Consider the following 23,991-nt stretch of genomic DNA (forward strand, 5'->3'; position numbering starts at 1 on the left):
AAAAAATCAATACCTTCTAAACCGAGGAAATGATAGTTAACCTAGAATGCCCAATGTTGCCAAATGACCAGGGGCAAAATAAGTACATTGTCAGACATGAAAGAATTCAAGAACTTTACCTCATATATCCTTTCTTTGGATATTCCTTGGGGATGTGTTCAGTAAAACATGATTCAGAGTAATTTTCATTGTGGAAGATTGTAATAATTGGGATGATTGAAGTGATGATTGAGATATCAGAAACACTTTGGAAAAAATTGTGGGGAGAGTAGTTAAGATGTACTGGTTTCCCCTAAAGGATTGTCATTTGCTTTTTTGTGTGCTGAGGTATTCTGAAAACCTTTTCTCCAGAGCAAAGATCAGAAGGGAGCACTCTAGATCTTATTAAGTTAGTATTAGCATTCAGGCTATAACTGTATCCTCTCCTACCTCACCAACTCTAGTGGGGGTGGAAGAGGAAGCAGTGAGAAGAATTACATATGGAAGAAACAGCTCGAGGAGCCTCTAGCCATCCTGTCACTCATTCCGTTAATTCGATAAACATTTTTGATCATACGCTATATACTAATCCCTATACTATTCCAGGGAATTCAGAGAAAAATAAAACAATCTCTGCTTTCAAAAAGCTCACAGTCTTTCAGGAGAGATTAGCTCCTATAAACCAAGACCCCTGCAAAGTGATACCCATTTCATAAAATTGATCTAAGAGGAAGGAGTATAGAGGGGGAGACATTAATTCTGCGTGATGAAAGGTGGGGTGCTCTAGAGTCCTGAACGTTTTCAGAATGCCCTGAGTATACAAAGTTGCAGCTGAAGCTGGCATCCTCTGGTTGTGGAAAATAATCATGTTGCTTTTTCACTGAAGCCAATTTGAGGTTTTTCTGTCACTTGCAAACAAACTTCTCTAACTGAATTCCCTAGCTCTAGGAAATATTATACCAAGCAGAAGGAGAAAGAGAATTAGTCAAAGAACTGCCAGTGAAAAAGCAGCAGGCAGAAGGAATAATGCAAAGAGGCAAGAAAAAGTCACCCAGAAAGCCAAACTAGGGAGAGCCTCATGTTAGAACGAAGGTGCATGGAATTCACAAACCTCTAAACAAGGGAGGCAGCAAGAGCGGTAACAGAATTCACAGAGGTCACAGAGGTGATGTTTGAAAACTGGGAGCTGAATTCATGAGCTAGAACAGGCCTTACTGCCGTGGGGGGTCATGTGGAGCCTAGTTATGGGTCGTCATAGTGATCGGTTGCATGGATGATGTAACCTTCCTTGGTGGGAATAATCTCATATGTTGGTGCAGCAAATTAGATGTTGGAATGAAAAGTGTGGTTGTGGTTATGTTTGTACTCCAAACAGAATCAGTTTGTGGCTAATAGAATGATTTGTGTGAACAATATTGCTGGGTCGCTTTCTTACGGTGTGTGACAGTAGGCACTGAATAAAAGCCTCACTTTCCAGCACATCTGTATTTGGAGAAGTAATAAGCAACAATCCTCCCTCTCTTGCCCTCTATTCATATGAGGGAATGGGCAAGAAATCTCACTTCCTTCCAGTTCCAAGTGAAAGATGGGACGGAATGATGGGTTGAGATTAATAGGCTGACATTTAGTTAATGTAAATATAAAAACCGAGTTTCGGGTAAGAATTTTAAAAGTAATAGTAAGACAGAAAGTAATGCAGGAAGATTCTATGAAAGAGATTTTGAGTTTTTAGCTCACCACAACTCAAAATTGGGTTATCCTGCTGGAGACAGAATTGGGAAATGTATCTATGGAGGGAAAAGATGGGTCTGACTGCAACAGAGGCTGAGGAAGGAGGAAATGAATGACTTTCCTTAGCTGCATAAAGTGGCATCAAGTCCCTGGGGTAACAAAGCCAAGCTGAGCCCTTTTCCATCAGCCCCGTGGACAACAGGGAAATGTAGCCAAATATTAAGAATGAGGCGCCATGAAGGAAATGATTCAGGATGGCAAGCTGGAGACCTTTGGTCAATTGAACTAATTTCTGAAAGCGGTCTAACTTCTGAACGCTGCCGGGTTTGAAAAGCCTGCTAGGTCTGGAGGCCACGCTCAGCCCTCAGGTGGCTCCGCCCCCGCGCCCGAGGAATCTGGAGCTGTCCCAATCCCGAGTCCCGGTTTAGCCTAGCCACGCCCCCTGGCCTGCCCCGCCCCCTCAGTAACCCGGACGACGCTCCCGCGTCCCCTCTGTAGACGCCTGGTCCCCGCACCCCTGCCGGAGGAGGGGGCAGCACCGGCGCCCGGCACTGCCGCGGGTGGGGGACACACTTCGGCGGAACGGAAAACCAGAATTGTTCCACGGGCCAGTCCACCGAGGTTCGTGACGGTAGGGGCGAGGCTCGGGGCAGGACTTTCACAGCTCCTGAGAGAGGCGGGCGGTTCTCCCGGCAGTCCCGAGCCTTCCGTGACCCCGGCAGACCTTCCTCCCCAAGTCCGTGCACTCCGGCTCTAGCTTCGAGAGCAGAGGCCCTCGCCATTTATCTCAAGAAGTGAATAGAAGTAGGACCCGACATGGGCGCTGTTCCTGCTTCCCAGTTCACGTGACCCTCTGAGGGCAGTGGAAAAGAAACAGGCGGAGGAGTAAGTTACTAGTCCCGTCTAGGGGTAGGTAGGCGCAGACACGGAACTGAGATGCCCTCGGTTTGCGTCGTTAACTTCCTGTCTCATAAGAGACAGGAGGTCAGATTGTTATCCCTAAGGTCTCATTTGTGTTGGAATATAGCAATACATATACCTAACTCGGATGTGCTGGCATTTCTCTGAATTAGTGATTAGTTTCTCCTGTAGCGATTGCACTTTGAACTTAAAATTAAAAAAAAAAAAAAAAAAAAAAAGTACATTTAAACACATAGGAGGTACTTGATATTATTTGTATGAAGGAATCTTATTTCACAGTTTGGGACAGGAAGAGAAGTTATTCTATTAGCTAATTTTTAACTTTTTTCTTCTCTTCTTTGCTACTGTTATTGTTCCTGATTTTCAGGCTGAAGTCTGTAAGCCTTGGAGAGACCTTCAGCAGTAATCTCTAAAAGTAAGTGAACTGAACCACGCTCTGCTTTCAACCCTTTCCCTGCTTTATATTTTGATTTAACCATCAATAAATATCAGTTAGTAGAAAATGTATGATTTCTATTTATTTTACTTACCCACCTAATTACCTACCACTGTGTGCTAAAAGCATCTAAAAATTATGATTCAAGGGATAAACGTTTAGCGACTCTTTACACTTCATTATGGGATTCTTTTAGTCTTTCAGGACTATAATTATTGATATTTTTTCTGTAGTTTTCTCTAATCTTTCGTAGCAAAAGAGCTTATGGTGGTAATATGAGCAGTTCTACTTCTTATAAGTGATTTCGTTGGTGATAGCAAAATCATTTATTTTGAACTTTCCTGATGACAAATGATAAATATGTCTCCTGTGGTTTATTGGCTTTCTTATATTCCACTGTGATTGAATTCTAGAGAGAGTAGTCAGTCTTGGACATAGTCACTCCCCAAGTAGCCTCTGTCTATGCAGTGCTAGGCCTGCCCCGTTCCTCTGTGTTTCCTGATGAGGGCATCTCTGAGGATAGTGGGTGGGAGGATTACTCTTTGAAGAATTTTACTTGGGGGCCAGAAATTTAAACTCTCACCATGGGACACATACAGCCTGACCCAGCATTCTTAAACCTTTCATCCTGTATTTCTCCATTCTCATTTGTCTTTGCACGTGGGGGCCAAACCGTGATAGAAGAGCCAACCAGCAGATCAAAGAATCCACCAAATCTCTTCTGAATACCAACAGTGAAATGGCTTCAGGCAGCCTTTTGATCTTCAGCTCAGCATTCTTGGTGCCACATGTAGTGCCGCCCACTTGCTGGTACTGGGGGTGCTGCCTCTGGGTCCTCTTCACAGACTGCTTCCTCCTCAGCTCCTGGGGAAAAGCTGGTTTTGGTGCCAGCCAGAGAGGTGCCTCCCATTCTCCTGGCTCTGAACCCTTCTTGTGTTCCTTCAGTAGCACCCATCTTGTGTGATTTCCTTTGTGGTCTTGAGCCAGGAGAACACTGACGTAGCGCCATTGTAGAGGATGTGTTCCATTTCTTCTTCATGCCTACGACAGTCACCCCAAAGCATTAATCCCATTTCCCAAGTGGGAGCTCACCTAGGACCTGGGAACACTGCCTGGCGAACACCAGGGAAGTGATACAGCTCATATTAACGAAGAGCAAAAGGCTTTCTTTACTCTATAGGTATAATTGAATTCTAAAATGACAGGCCTCTAAGCATGCTTGCATTTTTTTCTCACCTATTTCCTCTTGACTGCTTCTGTATGCTAGAACTCACCAACTTCCTACTTTAAGAAAATTCAGCATAAGACTGAACATATAAAAAGATATGGTAATTACTTAGATTAAAAAAAAATTGTTGCAAGAACCTTTAAAAATTTGATGCATTTCAAATATTATGTGCCATAACATTCAGCTAACATGTTACCTATCGTGTAAAACAAAATACCTTTATGTGGCCATGTAGCGATTGTGAAAGACAAAAATCCCTTTTTCCAGTGGGCATAAGCAAGGTAGGATGTGGGGTTTAAAGCAGGGAAGGAGCCTGCTCAACTTCTACCCTAACTCAGAGCTTAAACTTTCCTACATAGATTGGTTGGGTGCTATTTATTATAACACTCAGTTAATAACTTTTTTTCCCACTTTATCATTCAGCTCTGACCACCCCCCATTCAGAGTTCGTGCCTTGAGGCTTGCCAGCAGGGCTTGCAATACTTACATTAAACTAAATTTAAGAGTAAAGGTGCTCCTGCTGCTAATGTTCTCAGATCAGAGGAGAGCAAAATGAAGGAACTGGCAGCTGAAACTTTAATGGTAGGAAACGAATCAGATATTGAAAAAAAATCACAGTTCATATGTGTGATCACAGTTCATATGTGTGACAAAGAAGACATGTTTCTCTCCATGTATAACATTTGCATTTGATTTCATTAGGTGCTTATATTTTCTAGCAAAAATTGTCTAACACATCAAAAAGGATAAATTTTACATCACATATTGGTAGCCCAACTTTTGGGGGGGGGTCTTTTATACACTTTGTTGGCTGGATTCAGCTCTAGAGTTTGGTCCTTCTGTCTGTCTATAAGCAGACAAGCAGCTAGTTCTTTCTAGTAGTTGGAGAAGCTCATTTTGGCTCCTTGGTAACTTTCAAGGGTCCTTGTAATTATGTAAAAGTCACCCCTGCCACAATGCCCTCGCAAGCAAAGTGGAACTCTCAGAACAGTCTTAATTTATAGAGGATGAAATGCCCCAACTGAACCAAACACAGTTCTTGTTTTCTTCCATCTGTTTAAAAATCCATTTTGAAATCCTTTTAGGAATAGACAGATGAGGGTTAAGAACTGAGATGGCCCAGATTTGCTCTGTAACATAGAAGGCTCTGGAACATAGACTCTTCATAGCTTCTGTGAAGTAGGCTCATGGGAGGTGGGTTTGGGGGAGCCTTTGTTATCCTTTCAAGCCTGTACTTGAGATCTATCTTTATCTTGACCATAACTTCTTACCACATGTTCTGCATACAGTGGTTATTTAATTAGTTCTGGTTTCCAGGTAACTCAACTAGTTAATATGACATCTGATTAGAAAAACAGATTTTTTTAATTATAAAAGAAGTTACTCTATTATGAAGTTATCACATAGGAGAGGACTAACATTTGCTGTTCACATGGTGTGTGTAAGCTATAACTATATTAAAATAAGTGGACTTGTTTCATGGATCATATCGTGCCCTGATAATCTGGGTAATACTAGGATTCCATAGTGTGTAAACCATGACACTAATCCTCATTAAAATTTTCTCTTTAATTATGTAAAAATAATTATTTTCATAATAATCTTCTATTTGTAAACACAAGACTGCCTGTTCCTACACTGGATTTCAAAAGGTTTTCCCTTGAGTCTTATTGTTCTTCCACCCTGCTTCTCATGGCTTGGTAGAGGAACATGGTGCCTTGGCTGTCCACTGCTGGCTCTACCTCAGGTCTAGCCACATCTCTAGCTAACATCTCTACCTCAGGTCTAGCCACATCTCTAGCTAACATCTCTACCTCAGGTCTAACCACATCTCTACCTCCACCTTGACCTCTACCTAAGCAACTGTCCTCTCTCACTCAGATTTCATAACAACCTCCCAGCTGACCTCTCTGTTGTCTGCCCTTCTTCCTCTACAATCTAAGCTCAAAAGAGAAGCCAGAGTGAACCTTTCCAGGTGCAAGTCAGATAATGTCACTCCCATGCTCAGAATTCTCTAGTGGATTCTTAACTTCATCAGAGTAATAATCAGTTTTTACAGTTATCTTCAAAACCCTACACCATCGGAACACTCCCAAATTTCTCTTTAACTTCTTTGACTTTATCTCATCCTGCTCTTATTTATGCCTTTGCTACTGGTGAGCATTGGATAATTCTAGTTCCCTGCTTAATTTTTTGCTGTAGATCTTGTCATCATCTGACATTATATATATTTTGCATATTTCCCCCACATCCACCCCTATAATGTAAATTTTCTGAGATCAGAGGTTTTCATCTTTTTGGTCACTGCTATATCTTTAGCACCTAGACCAGAACCTGGAACCAAGTAGTAGCTCAATAAAATATCTATTAAATATATTCAAGACCCAGGTTGATAGTGTTTTACCCTGAGTCACATAGGTAGTAATTATTGGAAGTAATGATTTAAAACCTAAAACAAACCTTTCACTTGCTTGGTGAGGGTAAGGATAGAGGTCAAAACTGGTGGACATGGTGGGTGAATCAAGAGGCTCTGGCCTTGTGGATGCCTCTCTAACCGTAGAAGTGTGCTTTCTTTTGCATCTGAAAGCCCTTACAGCATGTGATAGTTTCTCCATTCTAAGTCCACAGACACATCCACACTTCTTCCTATTTAAGGTAAATTTTAGATAATTTTATTTTTTTAAGATTTTATTTATTTATTAGAGAGAGAGAGCAGTAACAGAGAGGAGGAGCACAGGCAGAAGGAGAAGCAGACTCTTCGCAGAGCAGGGGGCCCGACGTGGGGCTTGATCACAGGACCCTGGGACCATGACCCAGGCCAAAGGCAGATGCTTAACTGCATGAGCCACCCAGGCACCCCTAGATAATTTGATTTTATAGACCCACCTTCATTATTGCTCAGTTACCTTCCTCACTCTGACACATTGCATTTCCTCAAGATGGCCACAACAATATCTCTCATTCCACATTCTCTTCATACCATGTGGAGTTGATGCTCTCCCCTCAGTGGGTGAATTGATGTTCGTTAGCCTTGACTATGAACAGATCTTTTATCACAGTAGAAGGGATGTTATATGACTTCCAAGGCTGGACTCTGCAAGTGGCTATAGTTTCTGCCTGGCTTTTCTTTGGCATCCTTGCCTTTGGAGTACTGAACTGCCACTTGAGAAATCTGAGGCTGCTATGCTGTGAGGAAGCCCAAGCCCTACAGGTAGCTATGCGTGATGTTCTAGCAAATAGCCCAGTTAAGGTCCCAGCTAATAGTACTGAATATCACATATATGAAATAAGACACTTACAGATGATTCCTGACCCCCCACCCCAACACCCCTGATTTATCCCCAAGCTTCTGAGACTTCCCAGAAGAGGCTCAGCATCATGGTGTAGAGAAAAGCCATCCCATTGCACCCTGTCCTAAATTCCTGACCCACAAAAAAGTGTGAAAGATAATGAAATGATTGTTGTTTTAAACAATTTTTTCTGGACCTCTGTTTTCTGAAGTGATTTGTTACACTATGGTAGCTGTGTGTCTCTTGGGGCAGCTGTCTGCTTGTTGAGAATCAGTCTTAGCACCCATCACTTCTAAGGAAAAAGCCTTTATTTGTGAGTAAGAAAGTTTTTAGAAAACAGCAAAGTATGAGCAATTTTCAATTATTGATTGTAACGGGAAAGCAAAGCATGAGCATTTGAAATCCAGAGCTGTCCTAAAAATCTTCACTCTAATTGCAACCGTGTCCCTTAACAAAACTCATACCAAAGCTCCTGATCGTCTGAATATTCAATGCATTTATCAGATTTTTCTCCTTATCCACTTGGTGGTAGAGATGCAGACAAGTAATAAATTGGCCAAAAGGCAGATGGTAGAAGAAAATAATGAGAAACAACCTGCAGAATCCACTCACTATCATTCCTGAATAATAGAGCTATAGCTCTACACACACAGGCATTCTCAGCTCAGATGACAGACTGTGGATCTCTAATAATGTCTTAAAGGAGTCTTTGAAGGATTCATTCTTTAAAATACTGTTTCTATATATATATTTTTTTTGTAGTCTAAAATGACCACCCTGCCCCCGTTGCCCATGACACGCCCAAAGCTTACATCTTTAGCCAGGCAGAAGCTGCCGTGTTCCCCCAGAACAATTCCAAGGTATGTAACCCCGGTTTTCATCTCTTTTTCTATAGAACGAATTTCTTGCAGTGAGATATGTCAATAGCACATCTCAGAAAACAAAATTGTTCAAGGATAAGAGTATATTGTTATATTCAGAATATTCAAATTTGCTATTTCAAAAGGATCAGTGAAGCTCATTCAAATACTAAGAATTTATTTAGTAAGCTAGTACTCATTCGATTGTTTTATTACCTATTCTAATTATATCATGGTCCCAGGAAACTTTGGAGATATATTTCCTTTTAAAAACAGTAGCGGAGAACTGAAAGTAGAGGCTTTAGGAGTGAAAGGTGTACAGCTTCCAATCTGCAAGGTCCTGAGTGCCAATTTCTGTTATGGAGGGAGGAAGACACAATATCACTACTAGGGTAAATTGGCAGGGCAGATTTAGGTGCTGAAATGATCCTGGGCTAAAAATGCTTCATCACACTGCTGCTACATTGACCAGCTGCTGAGTTCCTAGAGTTGCTGCCCGGAAAGTATAGAAGAGAACAATGTGTTTTGTCACAAGTATTAATGAGGATATTATTATTTAGAAGTTACCATTTATGGTTTTATTGAGTCATAGTGATGCATATTATTTATTGATATAAATAATTTGCACATGTAGATTTGATTATTTTCTTTATATGCCAAATTTTCCCTTCCGACAAGGCAAATGATCAAAGTATTATGAAACTACTTTGTTTTGAGAAGGAGTATACTTTATTCTTAGTTTTTCTGGGAAAGACCAACGTCCCCGAACCAAAATAAATGCATGCAGTTAAAACAGCATGGAAGTTCCCTTATAACAGCAAATCAAAGTTTCTTCTCAAAAAGTTTGAAAAACAAATTTTTTGATACATGCATAATTTAGGATATATGTATATTCTTATTTTCAGTTTTACTTTTGAATATGGGGAGTATTTACAAAATCTGGAAAAGCTTGTTCTTCCTGCTTTTTATAATGCTTGAGATTCCATTTTCTTTTCAAAACCAGCAAAAATGGAGCCCAATCTCACATCTCTAAAATAAGATGGATTTTATTTTTTTATTTTTTATTTTTTTTAAAGATTTTATTTATTTATTTGACAGAGAGAGAGATCACAAATAGGCAGAGAGACAGACAGAGAGAGAGATGAGGAGAAGCAGGGTCCCTGCTGAGCAGAGAGCCCTATGCAGGACTCGATCCCAGGCCCCTGGGATCATGACCTGAGCCGAAGGTAGAGGCTTAACCCACTGAGCCACCCAGGCGCCCCAAAAAATAAGATGGATTTTAAAAAACACTATTTCTTGTATTCATTTTATGGAAGAAAAACACTTTTTTCATAACCATTTAAGGCAAAGTTTTGTATCAAGATTTTCCAGGGGCACCTGGGTGGCTCAGTTGATTAAGTGTCTGCCTTTGGCTGGGAGCCCGCTTCTCCCTCCCCTGCCGCTCCCCCTGCTTTTGCTCTGTCTCTTTGTCAAATAAATAAATAATTCTTAAAAAAAAAAAAAAAGATTTTCTATTACCTTCTGAGTAAAAACAGATGCTTGTTTAGTCCCATACTCCCATTGTTTTGAGACGTTAGTAACATGCTTGTTTTTAAAGGTGTAATGGAGTTTGGAGAAAAAATACACTACCAGTGTAATAGATTTCTCATTAAAGTCTTCTTAAAGTCCAACTTTTTAAATAATAATTTGAATTTTATGTTTGACTAAAAACCCTCTCAAACAACATTTCAGAGCAAAATTTGGTAATGTTTGGAACAGATAAATGTTGCATGTTTGTATCAAGCAGGTGTTCTTAGTTTAAAATCCTGGGCCAAATAGAATATGACTTCTGTATTGCAAAATTATAATGTGAAGCATCATGAACAAAATGGAAGAGCTTTAACGTTTTGAGGAGAAAACTCCCTTTTTCTTAAGAATTCATTGATTGTTTTAATGTGTTGCTGATTTGTTTGCATACTGAGTTTAAGATTCTTCCCTATCTCTTAACATTCAAGAAAATGAAAATTTGGAAATTATTAATCAATAATTTATAGCTACTGTAGAACATTTATTATATATGGTATTATACCTTAAATATTTCTGCTCTTCTGTTCTCGCATTTTATATGTTTGGGAGCTTTTCAACTTGATAAAGCAGTGCTTTATTATTTCTTTCCATTTCATTTAGGTCTCGGTTGATCAAAGAAAAAGATGACATAGATCATTACCTGGAGGAGAATTTCAAAGGATTGGCAAAAGAGGAGGTTGCTGCGTAAGTATAACCTCTTAAAAGTACTTTAATATAAAGTTTGTTTCTTTTGTCTTGATTCTTTATTGAAATTTCAATTTTCCTGTATAGTACACTATTTCACTGGAACATGGCATTTAAAAATTAAAGCTCATATTAAATAATGATAAGTCATGTCTATTGATCTTACACATATCAAAGTCTTTAATTTTATGGCCTTCAAAATTCTCATATTTACCAAGATAATATACTATCACATTTGTAATATTTTAGTTAAGTCTATGCCATTAATTGCTTATTAACTTCCATTTTAAGGTGTATTGCCTTCATGGGGAAGAAAAAAGCTTTTAGAGAAAGATCATATCTTTTTTTTCCTAGTGATTTAAAACAAAAATTCTGTACTAATGTATGTTCCTCCCCCCACCAAAACTCACAAAAATAATGAATGCATCATAGTTTATCAGTTGCTTTTTAAATAATTCTAAATTGTCTGGATTTATTTTATCAATGAACATTATAAACTTTGCCATTTTATCACTAGTTAGAAACTTATGTTTAACTAAAAACTATAAAAACCTTTGTAGGTTAGTGAGAAATGAGTAAAAACCTAAAATAATAGCTGAAAAGATTTAGTATTTCTTGCTTATAGACTTTGTGACCATGTTATCATCAGATCTTTAGATGCAGGCATTGAAAAATGGAAATAATATAAATATGCATACATCTTATGAAACTCATTAAATGATTCAATTAGAATATTGTATACAGCAAATGTTTTTAAAACATCCTCCCAATTCATATTGTCTAGTGCTATGGGAGTCTACTGGAAGAGTTTTCTTAATGATATTTTGGTATAGTTTTTCATAGAGTCTAAAATTCCAAGTTACTTGATATGTTTCATATTATTAGATATTATCTGTGTCAACTTGCATATAGTGTGGGAAAATGGAATAGTTCATTCTGTCAGCAGCTACTTTATTTTAAAACGTGACAAAATTTTACAATACCTTTAATCACTGTCTTGCTCAGAACACTATTGACTGCCATGTGTAGTATCTGGGATTTTTGGTTAAATGTCCTGATTGTTGGTTTTTTTTTTTAAACCCTTGGGACTATTTTTTTTTTTTAAGATTTTATTTATTTATTTGACAGACAGAGATCACAAGTAGGCAGAGAGAGAGGAGAGAAGCAGGCTCCCTGCTGGGCTCTATCCCAGGATCCTAGGATCATGACCCAAGCTGAAGGCAGAGGCTTTAACCCACTGAGCCACCCAGGCACCCCTGATTGTTAATTTATTAACTTTCCTTGGTAGCCTGTTGGATAAAATTAAAAGTTAATATTGTCTGATAATAAATTACTTAAAAGAAAAATATATACAGGTGATATTTTCATTCTGATTTAAATATAATGATATCCAAGTATCTGTAATTGACAATAATTAGATATTAAATTTGGAATTAAACTTATACTTCACATATTTTAACAAGCTAGAAATCCATATACAGCACTTAAAATCTGTTAAATGTTCAGTCTGCATTGAAGAAAACTTTAAAGCAGTGCAGAATAGGATTTGCTGATGACTATTCTCTTAATATTTTTTTCATTAAAGGTATTACCGAATTGATTTCAAATCCATAATATGCTACAGAAAACAAGTAACACGTAATTCTCCAGCCTTACAATTTCATTCTCCAGTTTCCTGCAGCTGAATATGTTTTTAGACCAAAGCTAGGATAGTGGATGCAAACCTTAGTAGGAAGATAGCTGGTACTTAGCTCACTCTTCTGCTTTTGATTGATATATATTCTAGACTTTGCCACAGACAAACTAATTGAATAGCATGTAAAGGAGAAAACTGATGAATTATTTCCGCACTCTCAGCAATACTCAGCAGGTACCGTGAGGAATTATGCATATTCTGTTAACCAAGGAATTGCTATGTAAAACTTTTTATTAGTCAGTCAACTCTGAAAAGATAAATTGGTCAGCAAGCATTTAAGTGCCTACTTCGTACCTAATACCAGGTTTTTCACAGTGGGAGAGACAGTGATATCTTTTCGTACAATATTTGTCTCCTTGTCTCAGTTTGAGATAATAAGGTCCTTGTCTCAATTTGAGATGATAAGATTTATGAACAGGAAAAGAAAATGGAATGCATGAGTGCTGATTGTATTGTGAAGTGTAGCCTCAAGGTATAGAGGAAATCAGAGAAAACTAAGGTGGTCAGATGAATCCTACTACAGAAGACAGATTTTGAGTTTGGTTTTCTGTTTGGTGGCATTATAAAGTTACCAAACTGGTACTTCACAGAACCTCAGTATACAAGTGGAAGAAATTGATGAATCAAATTTTCAACAAGAAAAGCAATATCTAAGATATACCTTTAAGTCTGTATATACTGCTTTGTTCTTCTTTTCGATGGTAATATATATTACATATATATAAAGATGGTAAGATGGTTGTATATATGTTCACTGTATAATTGATAGCCACTAGCTTTGATATCCCATAATATGTATGTGCACTCATCATCTAACCCAAAACACACCAGTTGACTTATATGTAAACTCAGACTCTGTGACTTTCCTTCTATCAAAATTGGTGGAATTCCTATTCTCATCTCAGGATGATGCCTCTGCTTGTGCTCTGGATACCATCCATGCCCTCTTACTTGTTCCGAGACTTTCTCCACATTTAAACATGTTTTTCTTCTACATCATCGTTTTCCCTTTCAACTGGATCAGTCTCACTAGCATTCATAACTCCTTTAGTATTTCCCTTGACTTCTTATCTGCACACACCCCCACCCCCACGCAGGTTCTCTCCCATTTTCCTCTACCCTTCAAAGCAACCAGAAGCACTGTCTCAGTATTTGCACCCATTCCTGCATCAATTGACTCTAGATAGGTGTCTGGTCCCAGAAGTCACAGAAATCTCCCAGTTTGGAGTGACTAACACCTCCATTTTTACCACATACAATGATCACGTTTCTGTCCTCATCTTGCTTGACGTCTTCACAACATTTGATAGAGTTGAGCGCTCTCTCATTGGTCACTCTGTACCTGTGGCTTCCAGGATGCCATGTTCTATAGTTTTCCTCCAGACTCTGTGCCTCCTGAGGCTGGCTTTCTCTTTGCAAACCCTCAGTGGTGGGTTGTCCTAGGGCTGAGTCCTAGGCCCTCTATTCCAGTGGCACTCCCCCCTGGATCCAGTCTTAAGTACATCAGTACCCTAACGACTGTCACATTTATAGCCCTGAGTTCTCCATTGAGCTCCAAATTTTTATATCCAACTGCCTCCTTTACATACCTACTTGGGTGCTTAAGACACTCTAAAATTAATCTGGCCACAAACTGGACTCTTGATTTACCCCTACTTTCCTTCACCTCCCCGACCAAATAATCCCCCACAGTCTTTCCTCAGTTCAGCAAGTGGCACCAAGGCAGCTTTGAGTTGCATGCACCCTGACTTCACCAGGCTCCCCCATCTAATCCATCACTATGTTCTATCAGATGTAACTCCTAAATATATCCTGTCTTCATCTGCTTCTCTTCATTGCATAGCCACCATCATCCCTTGCCAAGATCACTAGAATAGTCTCCCAGCTGCTCTTCTCCTATCCCCTCTAACTCTGCCGAAATTCAGCCTCCTTCTATCAAAATTGGTGGAATTCCTATTCTCATCTCAGGATGATGCCTCTGCTTGTGCTCTTTTGAAAAAAATTAGATCATGACACTCACCTGCTTAAAACCCTCTGAGAGCTTTCCAAGTTCTAAGGTGTATCATGGTTTGGACTTTACTGTGTGTGATTTTGATTTCCCTGACCTCTCTGACTTTATCTCCCATTTTCTCCACTCCTCCTCCATTCACTGTGGCCTTATTGCTGACACTTTCTTGTCCTACAGTGTCAGTCATCTTGAATGTGACCTCTTTAGTCTGCCATTCCCTGACCTCATAATCCAGTAGCCCTCATCCCACCTCTGTTTACTCTCAGCTAAATCATCTGGCTCTATTTCTACTGCAGCTTGGTCTCCCTCTTGCACTGGGAGCCTGCATGTCAACTGTCTTCATGCCCAGCAGAATGGATCTGCACAGGAACAGAGCCATGACTCTGTGTACCCTGGCACATGGTCGAAGTCAACACCTGCAAGTTAAATGAATGAATGAGGGGAAAAAAGAGGTCAGACTGACACCATGAAATAGGTTAACTATTGTGACTATTCTTTGGTTACAATATTTTCATCTGGTTTGAATATTGAATCATAGCAGCTTAATTCCTCAAAGAAGTGTTTTATGTATACAAGTAGGGGTATAAAATTTAAACAAGTAATTGAGCATGACAAGCTAGAGTAGTTGTTCCTGGGATAGCCAAACCCATTGATGGGGGATCATTTTACTTTGGAGTGGGTAAAGTAGTTCCTAAGCAAAGGATTTCTGGGTTTTTCATTATCTACATTTACAGAAGAATTTCAGTATGCTTCATTTCTTTTTAAGCGACTGGGTTATTTGTGTGCCTACTCGGTACATTTCCCCCCACATTTTGTACTCATGTACAATATAATTGACATTGACAATTTGACTTTCTTAGATAAATCTTCAAATAGTTCATCGATAGTATTTGACTGACTTTTAACAACTGAAAGATCCTGTTGTGGTTTTGTACTTTGTTTTTTATTCTGTCTTATATTGTCAGAGTATCGTATTTTTTTTTTTAAGGATTGAAAGTGTCACTTATTATCAAATTGTAATTGCTTTGAGTAGCTAAGTAATGAAAGTATCGTTTGTAGATTCAAAGAAAAATTTCTGGGGGGCAGTTTTTATAGCTTCGGCTGTGTATATGAGGATACAAATAAACAAAATCATCAAGGGACCGAAAATGCTAATCTGCTCAGTATTACTTTCTGCTGCAGATATCACGTTCTATTATGAAGAAGAATAGGTTTAGTTCAAAACTGTGCATCTCTCAGATACTGCTTTCTTGCAGAGCACCTTTAAGCATCATCAGCTGAAGTGTGCTAAGCATCACTTTGTCAACACAGTGGCAATTAGAACTGTCAGTTACCATATTCAATGAGTTTGAGTTATAAAGAAACAAAGAGCCATGTATTTTCATAGCTTTTAAAGCCTTTCTCCTCTTCCTCATTTCGAACTGATTTGTACTTTGGCAGTTAAAGTAGCATTTTGCCAATGTTAAGTTTCCATCTTAAGTTTATTTCAAAATTGTCTTCTAAACGTGCTTTTACAAACCACAGATATTCTTGTTACAGGCAAATTTAGCACCTGGATCTGTACAGTGACCAGGTAGTCAGAGTATATTTAAGGGGGTGAAGACGTTTATTCAGGTTATATTTCACCCAACCCTATGGGAATTTAGGTTCCTTCCAGTGTGCTGTTCCTCTGCTTCATCAGTCTTGTTTACTTCTAAATAATTTTGTGAAACCATTTTGTTTTCACTCCAAAACATTTTGCTCTCTTGTAAAGTAATAAGTGAAATTCTGTATGGAGTTTTGCAAATTAACTTTCTGAAATGGACAGTTGCCGAATAAATGGTTGGGTAACTAATAGGAACAGGCAGGGAAGAGAGGGAAAGGAAGTGGCCTCTCTTTCTTTCTGGGTAGCTGACTGTGTTTCAAGGTCTTCCTGACTTGAGAAAGAGAGACAGGATTTTGATGTTCTGAAATGGAGAAGTGATTATTCCTTACCCTTTCATGGATATAAAATATTAAGCAATAGCAGAAACTAATAATAGGAAAAGAGGAAGGGTAACTTTCTTTTTTATTTACTTTCATTTATTTGCTTACTTTCAAAAATTCTAGTGTTATCTTCAGCAACAGATCTCTAGGATGTGAAACTAGGAAAGAAATGACTTGTTCTGACCATAACTTTTTTAAAAAAGAATATTGATATGAATAAAGTTTAAAATCTTAGAATTTAGTAAATGTAGTTGGAAGGAACTTTAAAAAAGAATTCTTCCCTAGGTGTAAAAAAGATCACAGGCTTTCATCAAAACTAAGTCTAAATAAATAAAAAAGGAAATATTTCAAATGTCAACAGAACACAGAAATGCCAATTTCTTAGTAACTTATGTCTTTATGTCCTTTAAAAGTTTGCTTTAAAATATTTTCATATATGGTGTTTAAACTTAGCAGCTCTATTAGATTAAAAAAAATTCTTTGTAAGGTAAAAGCATAGGAATCGTGACATTACAGCTCTGGCTTTTATGGGAGCCGATTTCTTCCTCAGTTGGAAATTTGATTTTGCTGCTTAATACCTGTGTAATCTTAAGCAGTTTACATGATTTCTCTAATTTCTGATTTCCCTACCTATTTTGAGAACAGAGTAATAATGGGAAATTCTTACAAAAGTTAAGAGAGATTCTCTATATGAAGCACATATACACAACCCTCACTTTAGCTATTTAACTGTCACTGATTTTTTTTGCTTTTAAAGCATTTATTAATTAATATAAATAACCTAAATACTTCACATTAACTTTATATGTTGATTTAAGTATTAATATTAATTTATCACTTTTCTATAAATATGTACAGTCACATATTTTGCTTTTTACTAGGTATCATGTTCATCATGTTCAGAGTTTTTAATAAGAGATCATTTCAAACTTAGTAATGCTAACCAATGAAGAGAAATTTTTTTTTAAATCTCAACTTAAAAGGAGTTTTTCATAAGCTAACTTATGCTGTACCATGCAACACAATTTGTACAGCCTGTTAAGCTATTCCAAACACTTAAAACATTTCTACAAGTTGCTTAAACTTACCATTATTATAATAAAATTGCTTTACATGTAAGGAATATAGCCAAAGAACATGGCTTTTCTCATAATAGCTTATAAACCTGGAAGTGCACAATGGCCCTCCTCTATTTGGAAATCATCTGGGAAATTGCTCTTTCATGAACAAGGAACAGAGTGATAAAAGGAGATAAACACCCAGGTACCACAGGGGTTGAATCAGTGGGACGAGCCTCCCAGGGGCCCCCCATTTTAACTGTTTATTAAGTGTACAGTTCATGGCATTAAATATATTCATACTCACCACCACCTTACCCCAGAATTCTTTTTGTCTTGCAAAACTGAAACTCTGTAGCCAATAAACAATACCTCACCCCTCAGCTCCTTGGAACCACTGTGCTACCTTCTGTCTTTGTTATTTTGACTCCTCATATAAATACTTTATATAATTAAAATCATTCTGTAGTTATCTTTCTGTGACTGGCTTATTTCACTTTGCACAATTTCCTCAAGGTCCATCCATGTTGTAGCATACATAAGAATTTCTTTCCTTTTTAAGGCTGAATAATATTTCATTGTATGTATAGACCATATTTCGCTTACCCGTTCATTCATTAATGAACACTTGGGTTACGCCCATGTTTTAGCTACATAATGCTGCTATGAACTTAGGTGTACAAATAACTCTTCAAGACTCTGTTTCCAATTCTTTTGATTAAAAACCCAAAAGTGTAGTTTCTAAATAATTTATAATTTTATTTTAAACTTTTTTTAGGAACTATCATTCTGCTACAAGAGTGGCTATAACCATTTTATAGTCCCACTGACAACATACAGGGGTTCCAATTTTGTCACATCTTCACCAACATTGTTGTTGTTTTTTTTTTCTACTTTTATGATAGTAGTCATTATACCGAGTATGAGGTGGTATCTTATTGTGGTTTTGATTTCCATTTCCCTAATGATTAGTGATGTTGAGCATCTTTTCATGTGCTTATTGGTCATTTGGATATCCTCTTTGGAGAAATGTCTATTCGAGTCTTTTGACCATTTTTGAATTGAGTTGTGTTTTGCTATTAACTTTTGCGAGTTGTCTGTATATTGTGGGTGTTAATCCCTTATCAGATATATGACTTGCAATTATTTTCTTCTGTTCCTTAGGTTGCCTTTCACTCTGTTTATGGTATCTTTTGATAATGAATGTTTTTAATGTTCATGAAGTCCAATTCATCTGTTTTGTCTTTTATTGTCTGTACCTTTTGTGTCATATCCAAGAAATCATGGCCAAAACCCATGTTGTAAGGCTTTTGTCCTAAGTTTTATTCTGTTTTATAGATTTAGCTCTTATGTTTAGTTTTCTGATCCATTTTAATTTATATATACATTGTTAGGTAAGGGTTTAATTTCATATTTTTTGGATATCTTTTCTGGCCGTCAGTTGTGAAAAGACTGTCCTTTCCCCATTGAATAGTCTTGACATCCTTATTAAAAATCATTTGGCCATACAGGAGAAGGTTGATTTCTGACTCTCTATTTTGGTTTATATGTCTGTCTTTCCATTTAGATATGTCTTCTTTAGCTTTTTCCAACAATATTTTATGGTTTTTATTATATAAGTCTTCCATCTCCTTACTTAACTCCTAAGTATTTTCTTTTATATATTGTTGCTATTGTAAGTTGTTTTTTAAATTTCCTTTTCAGATTATTTATTGTTAGTTTATAGATATCTACTGAATTTTTTGTATTGAACTTGTATCCTGCTAATTCACTGAATTCTGATGGCTTTTTTTGTGCAATCTTTAGGGTTTTGTAGATAGGGTTTCTACAACACTGGAAACAAATCATTTTACTTCTTTCTTTCCAATTTGAATGCCTTTTACTTCTTTTTCTTGTCTAATTGCTCTGGCTAGGACTTCCATTATTGTATTGAATAGATGTGATAAAATTGGATACTTTGCCTTATTCCTAATCTAAGAGGGAAGCTTTCAGTCTTTCATGATTATTATGTTTGCTGTGGGTTTTCATATATGGCTTTATTATGTTGAGGTAGTTTCCTTCTATTTTTATTTGTTAGGTGTTTCTATCATGACAGTATTGAACTTGGTCAAATACTCTTTCTGTATCATCTGGTCTTTCTTAGGGATAGTTTCAGTTGGCTTATTTTTTTGTGTCCTTCAATGGGATACTTTCCTGTTTGTATACCTTTTGATTTTGTTATTATTGTTGTTGTTGTTAAAAACTCTGGTAGTCAGTTTCTTCACCTTTTACAGCATTTGCTGCTATTTTGTTTTTGTTTGATTCTGGTTTGTTTTATTTTATTGTTGTAGTCTGTCTTCATGACAAGGTGTAGCCTGAAGTGTACTTTTAAGGTTGTCCTAGGTCTTTTTGAGCCTGCAGTCTTCCTTAGGCATGTGTGGTGACTAATTCCGCCATGTACATTTACTTTCGAATGCCCTAGCTTTTAACATCTGTCTTTTAAAGGGTAAAAAAGAGAAAAAATGAAGGGGAAAAGAATGGTGCCAGAATAGCACCAGCTCTTTGAATCTCCTGAAAGTTGCTTCAGACTGAAAGGTAGGAGCTTATAAGAATAGAGGTATATGTGCAATAACAGCTGCCCTATTCTGTATCTGCCTCTCCATGATCAGAAGGAACAATCAATGACCAGAACACAGAACCCCAAGACAGGGTCCTTATTGCCTATCCTGGTTCCTGGAAGCATGTTTGTATGCTGGACCTGGAACCTAGTGCATGGATGCCTGCCATGGGGCTGGGTGGATGAGTAGCTGCCACTGAGCTGAGAGTTGAAACTGAGCAGATTAGTCACAATTTACTGCCCAAGCCTTCCCATGGAAGTGGCAAAGCTTCAGTAGAGTCTAGCACTCTAAAATAATTACAACAGATTACAATTAGTGTCTAGGTTGGGAGACAGATTGATGGAGCTTCTTACACCACCATTTTTCAAGAATTATTTTCATTATCATTCTCTTTTGAAATAAAAAATTTTAAATGTCTAGTTATAAGAAATAAAAAGAATGTATAAATGTATAGAGGATAATTTTCTTTAATCATTTTAAAATTATTTAGAGACTTAAAATTTTGTTTGGAATGGTACTCTGAGAACATTTTATATATTTATGTATTTATTTATTAAAGATTTTATTTATTTATTTGTCAGAGAGAGAGAGTGATCACAAGCCAGGGGTGGCAGGCAGAGGGAGAAGGAGAAGCAAGTTCCCTGCAAAGCAAGGAGGCTGATTTGAGGCTCAATCCCAGAATTCTAAGATTATGACTTGAGCCTTTGGCAGACACTTAACAGACTGAGCCACCCAGGTGCCCCTCTCTAAGATCATTTTAAATAATCTGTACTTTCTTTGATCTTAGAAGGTTCTATATATATACACATATATAGTTATATATAGTGTGTATGTTTATAAATATATATAGTATTGTGTTTTTGTGTGTATATGTATGTGTATAATATGCATATGTGTGTGTGTATATATATATATAATTGTGATTTCACTTTATCTCTGTTTTCTACATATGGCTATATAAACATCTTTTATATATTTTAAGCACTTCTCTTCAAGTTAATGTAATCGTATTAAATCATATTAAAATCAAATATTGTGAGAAAATCTAGATAGAGAAGAATGACATCTTCTTCACCATAATCCACACACCCTGGGTAAAACTTGACAGTCTCCTTCCACTAAAAATAATATCAGTGCTATCCCACTAAGTAAGATATCAGATTTAGGTTAACCAACATCAGTATATGCATGCAAACTTTGGCATAAACAAGAAAAGCTCTAGAAAAAAATGGTATTTTACTATCAAGAGGGAAGTGTGCAGCCATCTTTAGGACAAGTCAGTTGACTTAGAAATGTCTATAAAATTGGGTTGTCCGATTTCATAAGCTTGGCTATATTGTTTTCTGTGAAAAACTCTCATTTTCCTAATTTTTCATGGATTGAAACTGTGAAGAGGAGGCTAACACAGTGAAATGACATCTGAAAGGGGAAGTCAAAAGAATTAGCCACTAATAAAAAGTCGAATTCTAAAAAAAAAAAAAAAAAAAGTCGAATTCTCTGGGGATATACCTTGGAAAGGCAAGTAATGACCAGGCCCTTCAGGTACTCTTTTCAGTGTGTTTACATTGTGCTGGAATTAAATAATTGAAATTTAGTAACAAAGTATTGTTTTGTTCACCTTACTCTCTTTCATATGGCAGGGAAATAAATATATTTTTTAGGAAAACAATATGTTTTGATTTGCTAGTTTGGTTTCATCTTGGACTTTTTTTTTTTTTTTTAAGGAGTTTGGTTGTTAGAAATTCACTGATATGGATCCCCTCAGTTCTTAATTAAAATTAATTATGCATTAATTCACAAAGTGATGTGTCTTCCAAAACTCTTAGGTAATCAATGGGAAAGAATCTTTCCAAACTTCTTTTGCCCTTTTATTTTTTTCATTACAGTCACATTATTCCTAAGGGGTTAGAAGTTACTTAGAATAATTTTGAAGTGCTTAAGTTTTATTCTAGGTATCTTGGGAAATCACTGGAGCATTTTAAGTAGGGAACACTGTGATGTAACTTCCTTTTTAAAGGATCACTAAGACTGCTCCATGAATATTTGCCTGGGTAACAGCCCAAGTGAGAGATGATGGCAGCTTGGCCAGGGTAGATCTAGTAGAAATTATAAGAAATGGTTTGATTTAGAATATATTTAGATAATAGGGAGATCAGAGCTTACCAACAGAATGAATGTGGGAGTGAGTAAAGGAAGTAACCAAAGATGATGCCTTGTGAACCAACTTGAGCAACTGGGACAATGTCTTGTTCACTGCTAAGTTTCTAGTACCTATAAGAGTACCCAGCACATACTAGGCACTCAATCAGTATTTTTTAACTAAGGCTGACCACACCTCAGTCTGTGCAGTCTCCACCATCCCACTTTGAAATTTATTATTTACCAAAATAATATTAATGACTAACATTTGTTGAGCACTTACCGTGTCTCAGAAACTTCTCTAAGTGTCTCACATGTATTAATTCATTTAATCATAGAAAAGTCTTTCTTAGTTCCAGTTATAGCTTAGGAAACTGAAGCACAAATATATTAGGTAACTTACTCACAGTCACACAGCAAATAAACAGAAGAACAGGAAGTTGAACCTATGCAGTCAGGTTCCAGAACCCCTCCTCAAACCATTACACTATTCTGTCTTTGGGTTTACACAGGTCTTCATTAAACCACAGTTTCTCTCATCTCACCAGTTGAGTGCATTGCCATTCCCTTGGCCTAGAATGCTTTTTCCCCTTATCATTTCATGGCTAACTCTTACTCATTCTTAAATGGCTTCACTATCTTCCATAAACCTGTGACTATATCTGTAATAAAATGTACTACAGCTGTATTACCAGTGGCTGTTCCCATCGTGGCACCCATAGCATTGCATTGTCATTGCTACTTCGTTTCTTCTACTAGACTACAAGCTTCAAAAAGGCTGGAGCCATGACTGCTTTGGTCACATGTGCATTCGTAGTACTCATACAGTGCTTGGCACATGCTTAGGGGATCAATGAATGATGATATTTTACCCTTCATAGCCTTGTGTATGTGCTCTGCCTGAAATGCCTTTCTCCTCCCCCAGCCCCATGCCTTGTGTACTGGGGAAACTTCTGTTTTCCAGGTAACTGTTTCTTGCTCTGTGAGGCTTCCTTAGAGCCATCCTCAGCAATAGGGTAGAGTTCAGAGCTCCTGCTTGAACTCTCTGAATAGCCATTGACAATCATATATGTGTAAGTTTTTTTTTTCTCCCTTCTTGATTAATGTTTGACAAATTATAGACTGTGACTCCCTGCGGGTATGGTTATGACCCATAACCATTTGGGGACTTGGGTTTGGGGATCATGACTAGCTTTTTATTTTTTAAGATTTTATTTATTTATTTGACACACAGAGAGAAAGGACACAAGCAGGGGGAGCTGCAGGCAGAGGGAGAAGTAGGCTCCCTGCTGAGCAGAGAGCCCAGTGCAGGGCTCCATTCCAGGACCCTGGGATCATGACCTGAGCTGAAGGTAGGTAAGGCAGATGCTTAACCGACTGAGCCACCCAGGCACCCCATGACTAGCTTTTTAAAAAGGAAATAGAGTGTAGTAAAATAGAATAGAAAAGAATATATTGCATAGAGTAAGGCTAAATATTGGGAGGTTACCAGCAGTAATGCAACAGAGCATGAGTTCTAAAACCAGACATCCTGGACTCAAATCCCAGCTTGACACTGACAAAATAACTGCTTGACTTGGGTCAAGTTATTTATCCTTTCTGTGTCTCTTGTTTCCTCATATGAAAAACAGGGATAATAATAGGGCCTGGCTCATAGAATGGTAACAAGGAATAATTAAGTTAATATTTATAAAGAGATTAGAACATTTTGAGGATTAGTGCATTCAACTTTTGTTTTGTATGCATACATATATAAAATATATATGTGCCTGTACCAAACTGCTGTGGAAAATGTCTTTCTCACTGTGAATTGCCACAAGGAAAGGACTCTGC

General features: G+C 37.5%; 1 protein-coding gene across 4 annotated transcripts in view; it reads left to right on the top strand.

Annotated features, from left to right (window-relative positions):
- The first annotated feature begins 2,183 nt into the window (after window positions 1-2,183).
- The window catches only part of TTC29 (tetratricopeptide repeat domain 29), a 245,922-nt gene continuing 224,114 nt past the window's right edge, over window positions 2,184-23,991 (top strand). The window contains exons 1-4 of one of the 4 annotated variants that reach the window (XM_059175912.1): window positions 2,184-2,595; window positions 2,999-3,046; window positions 8,348-8,445; window positions 10,612-10,695. In XM_059175912.1, coding sequence (XP_059031895.1) covers window positions 8,354-8,445; window positions 10,612-10,695 — 176 coding nt within the window. In that variant the 5' untranslated portion in view covers window positions 2,184-2,595; window positions 2,999-3,046; window positions 8,348-8,353. The remainder of the gene's footprint in view (window positions 2,596-2,998; window positions 3,047-8,347; window positions 8,446-10,611; window positions 10,696-23,991) is intronic. The other 3 variants (XM_059175903.1, XM_059175927.1, XM_059175922.1) reach the window with 3 other exon arrangements.

This window comes from Mustela lutreola, chromosome 1 (genome assembly GCF_030435805.1).
Source record: "Mustela lutreola isolate mMusLut2 chromosome 1, mMusLut2.pri, whole genome shotgun sequence".
NCBI classification, from domain to species: Eukaryota; Metazoa; Chordata; class Mammalia; order Carnivora; family Mustelidae; genus Mustela; species Mustela lutreola.